The following is an 8,463-nucleotide window of genomic DNA, read 5'->3' as shown; positions in this document are numbered from 1 at the left end:
ATCGCGTGACAGAAATGGTCGGGCCGCAGGCCCGACCATCGCCGCCGGCAGGCCAAGCAGGCCCGGCCCCTGCCGAACGGAGTTGCCGGCGCAGCGAAGCGGAGCTGGCAACTTCGTTTGGCGGAAGGGCGGGCCTGCTTGTTTTCTTTATTTTGAAAGCAGAAGGGTAGGGTGTAGTCACGGTGTCGTACTGTCACAGTCTTTTTCATGTCCAACGAGCTAATCTTTAGTCGCAGCCCCCCTCCCCCCGAAAGCCTTAGTTTGTTTGATATATAGTGACTTATAGGTCGAGCTGCAGCAGAGCATTGCGAAAAGTCCTCCTCTGACCGAGGCGCGGTCAGCGGTGACCGCTTACGAGACGCTTGCAGGTGAGAGGTGAGGAGGGGCGATTCCACACAGTCTCCTCTCCCGACCTCTTACCTGCGAGCGGCTTGTGAGCGGTTACCGCTGACTGCGCCTTGGTCAGCGTTGGTCCAGCTCTGGCCGCGCGTCGGTCAGCTCGGTCGGTCAGAGGAGGCCTTTTTGCAATGCTCTGCCGCAGGCCTGACCAAACGCCGCCTGCATGTCAAGCAGGGCCGGCCCCTGCCGGAGTTGCCTGCGGAGCGAAGTGAAGCTGGCTACTTCGTTTGGCGGAAGGGCGGGCCTGCTTTGTTACTTACGTTTTGAAGTTTTGACCAAAGACCCGAGGAACGAGGTTAAAATCGTGTGCAGGAGCTGGGAACAAGAAAACCGATGCGACGATTGGTAACATCATTGTCGCATTATCGCGGCTACATCGCATTTTGAACATTTTCAGAAATAGATCTAGGACATTTGTTTTAAGAAATTCATTCGCAAAATTGTGTCCTCACACATGTGTTAGAGGGACTTACAAGATGCGTGTCCAGCTCGTGGACCAACGAACTGTGGTACAAATTATCTCGTTATCCCACATGAGAGTCGATTGAAAAAATAATAAGGGGTCGACCTACTGAACAATGTGTTTTAATTTACATCTGAAAACATTCTTAACGTAGCGTCCTCATGCAAGCGTTGGAGGTACTTACAAGCTGCGTGTCCATAAATGGAGACGGTAGGGAAAGTGGGACACGCCTCACCTGCTGACGTTTGCCTCGGAATTCTTGATATATGTACAAACTTGTAAAATGTCAAAAGAACCGCAACATGCTAACTTAGATTAGTGTAGAGCTTTTTCTTAACTTTACTAGCATTTATATTTCAAGCGGAAAAAAACACTACTGTTTTTCACTCGACTTTTCCAGTTACACCCAAGCTTTACCTTAAAGTGCGACATGCCCTTGCCCTATCTTAAACCTCAAAAATAGTCCACTTATACTTTACCTGTCTTAATTTTCAGAATGAAGTGCCTATGGACGACAAAACCGGATAGGTATTAAAAGTTCCTTAATGAACCCGGTGCGTATAGGATATTGTTATTGCTCTTTACAGTGTCGTAAACTTTCTGTTGGCAAGCAGTGGAAAGCCCCGGCAGACGCTCACGATGAGCGCACTCCTGGCCACCCGCCTCGAGGAGGTCTCCCCGACTCAGCGGCGCACGGCACTCAAGCTTCTCTGGATGGCGTTGCATGGCACGTGGGTAAGAGGTCGTTCGTCAAAAAATCCCCACCTGCCCACGATAATTTATCTCCTCGCTGCGCGTTTGGTGAAAAGATAGCTGGGCCCGTGGGGTGAACAGTGTTGACAGATCTGTGGTGATCCATAAGAGTGACGATATCAATAAAAAAAAATTTCAGGAGAGAAATAAAACGTTCCCCAAAATCCCTATGAAACGTTTTAAAACTTTTTCTTTTGATCTTGATTAGATATTTATGCTTGCAAACACCCAAACTGAAACATTGTGATTTTTCCTTATATTTTAGATGTTAGCTGACTTTACGTCACTTTTCAATGGTAGGCAGGTCTGTAAGAGTGACGCAAGTACACTTACGCCACAATTCTAGAGAATGCTTTTCAGTAGAGTGGGCCTCTAAGCCATAATTAATATATTCTTGACCACATATTGAGACCGAGGGGGAAACGACTAAGGTAATCCGGCTGACAGCCGAAAGGTAATCCGGCAGGGGTAATCCGAGGAAATTCTAAAAAATCCGTGGTAATCCGGGGGAATTTTGAGGTAATCCGAGAAAATTTTGCGGGTAATCCGGGGTAATCCTAGAGAAATAGCAACGTAATCCGGAGGTAATCCGGGTAATCTGTAATCCGGCTGACACAAAGTTTAACAGTCGTTTCCCCCTCGATTGAGACAGATTTAGCTACTAGTTTGAAAGAAAACCACTGTTTGTTTGAGGCTGATGGAAAATATTGAAATTATAAATATAATTCGTAACCCGTTGCCTTAGACAATGAGATAATACCCAAACCATCAAGAGGTAACTTGTGTTGTTTCGTGAGAAGCAGTGTTCAGAGTACTCACATAAATCATAGCAAGTGACGCAAGTCAACATTACGACAAATTTAAATATGCTACAGTGACGCAACTATGCTTGCGACAAAATTTTGCTTAAAATAGTGGCGCAAGTATACATACGTCACTTTCATTGACTGAAGAGCCCAGAATTTGACTTATGACATATTTTCTGAGCTCACCCAGCCCTCCCTAATTTGAATAGATAAGATTTAATTGGAGCAAAAGATGCGCAACAACTTAGAGAATTTTATGCAAGCAATAACTCAGTTAACAACTGTCGGACGGAAGTGCACTTACGTCACTCTTATAGATCACCACAGAGATATAAAACGTTGAACTGGCACCTCGAACCAGGGTTGTTTGATAAAGCATGATTACACCTTTATTTTCAACACGGTAAAACTAGTTCCATGCGACTGGTAAATTACTTGGGTTCGTAGCGTACACAAAAAATGTTAGGAATTCTACCATACCAGGAAATTTCCTATACACCGTATCGGAAATGAAAATTCCTTTCAGTGTATAGGAAACTTCCCATTTGGGGAGATGTGTACGGGGGAAAAGTGCAAAGTGTAAAGGAAACTCTCTCTAAATGTATGTCAAAATTCCTATACGTGTCTGGTAGGCGAGCTGATACGCACATTTTCCTGAACACATGTATAGGAAATTTACTAGATGATGACAATTTTCCTATACTATGTTCGGAATTTTAAAAACGGGTAAGTATATGCACGTGTAGTCGTGCACATCTTTCTACCTTACACATCTTGGCCTGCGCGTTCATTTTATGAGCTTACTTGACACCTGACGCCACACACATGGTTAGACACATTGGCCCCTTGTTTATTAGCAGTTTAAACTAGGTTACCCGCTTTTGGATGAAGGTGACCCCATAGTAACGTTAGCTATAGCCAGGAAGAAAGAAGAGGTAGCGGAGAGAACGGCAACTACCAAAAAGACCCTGGCCCAGCAAGTTGTGACAAAAATTAGACTACTGGGCTATGCGGCTATGGGGCAACTGGACAATTGGCAGTCACTAACAAGATCTCACCGAATTGTTGAGTACATCCAAATAGCTGAAAAGCAGGCAGATATTTCAGCCAACACGAGCCGAACTTATTATTGCGCAATTATTTGGATCATAGAGCAAGCCCTAAACTACGGCATGAATTATGCGGGTTACCCACAGGACCAACAAGAGGTAATTAAATCAGTTCTTGTTAGTCTTGTTGACATGAACAAACCCATTCGCAAAAATTCGTGCTCGTGTGTTTTTATGGTTGTTACATAATTGATAAGTTTATTTTACTTTTTTAGCGTGCTAAATTTGAAGATAGCTTGAAAAATTCAAAAAATATGCTTAACGACAGCCTGCGTAATGTCAAGAGAGCTGTGGAAATTGACACAATCAATAAGCAAGCGAACTTCGGGCAGAACATGCCCAAATTATCAGATCGGGCAAAGTATTTCACCGAGAGTGAACCAGAATTTCTGACAAAAATGGATGTCCTTGAAAAAGCTTCGAAAGAAGAGATGGCAGACCTCTCCACATTGTTTGGTTAGTGCACACCAACGATTTTTTTTCAAATTTTTTGTTTATCTTTAAAACGTCTTCATTAAGGCTCCTTGTAAATTGGTGGTTTTTGGAAAGATCTTAATTATGTTTGATTTTGTTATTCCAGAGAAATGTCCTCTTGCAAAGGTCTTCAATTGGGCAAGTGCCTATTTAGGGGCACAACTGTACTCCTTTCAGGCTTTAAGGAGAGGAGAGGTTGAGAACCTTACTGTAAAAGAATTCCGAGAAGGAAAACTTCTTTCCGGAAATCTCGAAATATCTGTAGCTCTAAGCTGATAATAGAATTTCAAGACGGGGCAGGCAGTAAAATTCAAAACTCGACATCAAAACATCTAGGAGTAAATCCTCAATGCCGGGGGTATCTGCCTTAGGCACTGCGCCGACACCTGGCTGACCCTTTGGGAATGGCTCAGCGAGGGGCGGCGCGCAGCTCTGGCACGGTAAAAACAATGTCTCATTTGTTAAGGAGAAAGGGAAAACTTTGAGGATCTCCCAGATTTGGTTTACGTGCTTTCAGACGTACTTGCCTTGCACACGTCATTCAAAAAATCAGTTTCGTTTCTTCTCATTGCACACGCATCAAACTTTGCAGGACGAGTTCCGCAACTCCAAAACTAAGAGAATCACTTTAAATTTGACCAACTGAAAATTTGATCAGTTGCTACAAAGCTCTAAAGTAGCTAAGTGGGCGTAGCAGCTCGTCATGCTAGCCACGCCAACTTTGAGGGACTTCCTCAAAATTTGTGACTTACTTTGAGGGTAGTTCTTATTTTTCAAGAAAGATCCCTCAAAGTTACTGACTTCCTTAAAGTTTTCCTTTTTCCCTCAAAATATGGGACTTCGTTTTTACCGTGTGAGCGGGAAACGGTTTTGTCCGAAATTAAGAACCTTTTGTTCTTAATTTCGGGCTCTTGCAGACAAACAAAGTCAGGTATTATAAAGCTTTGCACTACGGAAAAGGGTAGGGCCGAGAGTCTAGTTTCTTCATTCCCGCGCCCAATTTCATATCTCTAATAAGTCGGGAGTTATCAAGAAAACACGACAAATTTCGTTTGGAATATGGGCAACTGACTGTAGGTGTAAGTCATAGAATCTTTTTGTGTTCCCACGGTCCCCCGCACCCTAGCGCCGCGTCGCCTAGCAACGCGACCCAAAAAGACCGAGGTACGCAGCCAGCGCGCTGGACCGCCGCTCTGCCCGCCGCCGGACTGTGCCCCTCGGTTTGTTTGGATCGCGTTGCTAGGAGACGCGGCGCTATGTAGGGTGGGGGGACCGTGGGAACACTTAAAGGATCTATACGACTACGGTGAAGGAAGAATAGATCTACGAAGTCAGAAGAAAGTCTGCATTGTCATGCTTTTCATAAGCTTTCCTCAGGCACAACTGTGATCCATAGTGTGGCCGATCTGGAGACACTTGTGTCTGAGGAAAGGCGAAAAAGCGGAACAAATAGACTTCCTTCAGAGTTTAAGGATCCACTCTTCCAACACCAAAGTCGTACTTATTTACGTCTCATAAAAGCAGAAGCGCTCTGGATGCCATGCTTGGCAGTAGGCACCGTCACCCGCACTGTTAAAGTCTTACGAAGAAAAATGCCAAATCCTTTGTAATACAAAGGATTTGGACGCTTCGTGGGGAGCAAATTCTTCGTAGGTACGAAGCATTTGGCATTTTGCTTCGTAAGACTTTAACTGTGCGATCCTTGTGGAAGACAATTTGTCTTTGTACGGGTAGTTTTGGTCGACGGGTGTGGAACTGGACACAATACGTGTACATCGGGAAAAACAATCAGAAACAATCATGAAACAATCACACACAATCGTAAACAATCACACACAATCCGAAACAATCATACACAATCACAAAACAATCACATACAATCAGAGGTCATAATCTGACACAATGTTGCAAAAGATGTCACAATATTTATCCAACCATCTGAAACAGAGACAATCACACACAATAAGAGACAATCACACGCAATCGGACACAATCACACACAGTCGGACACAATCATGACACAATTTTTAAAATTATGTCTCAATATTGACCCAACAATTATAAACAATCAGAGACAATCATCGACACAATCATGAACAATCACACACAATGTGAAACAATGATTGTCTAGACACAATCATGTGTACACTTTTTTGACCAGTTCCACACTCCTCGGTTTTGGTGTACAGTGCACCACGTCAGTGAAAACCCCATAGCTTTTGACCGTAAAAGAGGGAGTACCACTATCACAGAAGTTATCGTGGTTTTCGACGTTTTCTTTTGTTAACTTTCTATTACGATATTTTCACCTTTTATCAAAGGTTTTTTATGAGAGTTACTGTGTAAAATGACAAACAGGTTTTAGAAAGAATACAATTATTAAATATTTTGACAGATTTTATCATTTAACAATTCGTTATCGCCCCAAAATATATTTCTAAACTCACGGAAAGTTTCGTAAATTACACTTCACTTACGAAATATTTCCACTTATTATGTATTTCTTACGAAACATTTCACAACATTTTTACGTTAAATCACGAAAACTTGTACATACAATTTTAGTGACTGCGGACTCAATTTTACTGACTTTTCTACATTACATGACCTTTCCGATCTGCAACAACACTGCAAACCGTAGTTTCCTACACGGGCAGAGCCTTTCCTCTCGATCAATTCAGCCGTGAAGCAGGAGGAGGTAAGTCTAGTTAGCTAGCACCACGACCTGTTAATCGTGTAACACCGTTCGTTGTAAAGGATGTTCCTGAAGTCATCCCGAGAATAAGTTAACTTGCACTGAAAACTTACTTCACAACGTCATTTTGGGAACTTCCGATGTACCTGACGGCAGGAACAGACGATTAAAAGGTCATGGTGCTAGGTGGGCTTACCCCCTTCTTTTCGCTTCACGACAGAACTGTTCGTTGGGAAACTTTGACTGAAAGTTTTTCTTCTCAGGTTTCTGTGCACTTACCTCTTAATTCCTTCCTCAGTTGTCGATTGCGTCTAACATCATCGTCGTTTCATTGGCTATCATGGACTGCTTAACAAAGAACACCTACCTGGCTGCTAGCCTGGGCACACGTTTCGTGACCGGCATCGTGGGCTGCAGCACAGCGCAGATCTTCTACATTTTTCGCAGAGCAGCCCTGGGCGCCGCCCTGGAGCGCATGTCTGTCGTTGCAAAGGATCTGGAGGCTCTTCAAAACCCTTTCATATCAGTAAGTGGACCAGCGGGCTAGACGAGCCAAATGTCCGACCCCAACGGCCAGAAACAGCGCCATCGATCAGGCAGGCCTCACTGTTAACTGTATTACATATCACAAAATTTCACGTAGCGACCGCCGCCCCCTCCCGCCAACTCCCCCTACTCCCCCGTCGCCCTCAGGCGCTTGCCTAGGCAACACTCCGATCTGAGGCCTATTCACCCGGACACTCGGTAGTTTAAAACCATAGCTGAATGTTGGTAATGCTATAGATATGTTTTACAGTGAGCTCCGATATGGGTAACAAATGGGGTATTGGTCTAGAGCGCTGAGAACAACAAGCTAAGAAATCAGAAGGGATACGGGCCGAAGCCGAAGGCCCGTCCCAAAAACGCCGCCGGCACTTCAAGCTAGGCCTGCTCCCTGCCGAACCGAGTTGCCGGTGGAGCGAAGCGGATCCCTTCTGATTTTTCATGGTGTAATATAGCTTCTATCGGAAAACGCGCCTTCGGGCCGGTTGAGTGACGGCTTGCTATGAACCATCTTTTTGCCAAGGAGGGAAGCAGCTTGTGAAGTACAACAAAACAAAGAAATAAATGTTGTGTTTTTTGCAACGCTTATATAACTTTTAAACAGAAGAGTGAGCTAAAAACGGAAGGTGGAAAGGCGCCCACGCCTTGCCCCTCTTCTCCACTGGGCGGAGTGGGGGAGCGCCCGGGGAGAAGTGGAGGGAAGGCGGGGATGAGTGCGGTTGCCTTTCCATCTGACGTGTTTGTTCTTCTACTTCCGCTCAGCGCTCTAGATCAATACTGTACTCTATAAATGTATTATCGATATTATCACGGTAGACACAGTCAACATCATGTAACGATATCTCATCTGCAAAGTTCTGGAGTCAGGAGAGAGCGTTTCTCCCTCTTCCAGGTTCGGACGACTCAAAGGTGAGAAATTGATGTTTACAAGCAGGCCCGCTCATCCGCCCAACGAAGTCACCAGCTTCACTTCGCTCCGCAGGCAACTCTGTTCGGCAGGGGCCTGGCGTGCCGGTGTCAAGTCACTACATGTATTTTGAACAAACTTCGGGTTTCGGGGGGGGACTGCGGCCCGTAAGATAAGCTCCTGCTTGCACATAAAAAAGACTGCAACGGTGCGGCATCGTGACTACAACCCACCCTTCTGCTTTGAAAATGAATAAACAATATAACTAGCGCAGTTTTCAGCTTGGTATTGTTTTCAAACAGTCTTAAAACTTG

The 8,463-nt window shown here is 44.6% G+C and overlaps 1 protein-coding gene across 4 annotated transcripts in view; it reads left to right on the top strand.

Annotated features, from left to right (window-relative positions):
• Positions 1 to 8,463, top strand: part of LOC127749622 (uncharacterized) — a 75,140-nt gene that overhangs the window by 17,608 nt on the left and 49,069 nt on the right. For 3 of the 4 annotated variants that reach the window (XM_052268489.1, XM_052268487.1, XM_052268490.1), the window contains exons 2-4: positions 1,358 to 1,390; positions 1,477 to 1,597; positions 6,998 to 7,225. In XM_052268489.1, the coding sequence (XP_052124449.1) occupies positions 1,359 to 1,390; positions 1,477 to 1,597; positions 6,998 to 7,225 (381 nt within the window). In that variant the 5' untranslated portion in view covers position 1,358. Of the gene's footprint in view, positions 1 to 1,357; positions 1,391 to 1,473; positions 1,598 to 6,997; positions 7,226 to 8,463 lie in introns of all 4 variants that reach the window. The other variant, XM_052268488.1, reaches the window with a different exon arrangement.

This window comes from Frankliniella occidentalis, unplaced genomic scaffold (assembly GCF_000697945.3).
Source record: "Frankliniella occidentalis isolate FOCC.00 unplaced genomic scaffold, Focc_3.1 Scaffold70, whole genome shotgun sequence".
Lineage (NCBI taxonomy): Eukaryota > Metazoa > Arthropoda > Insecta > Thysanoptera > Thripidae > Frankliniella > Frankliniella occidentalis.
The sequence above is the reverse complement of the archived record's forward strand: the minus strand, read 5'-3'. Positions and strand labels throughout refer to the sequence as shown.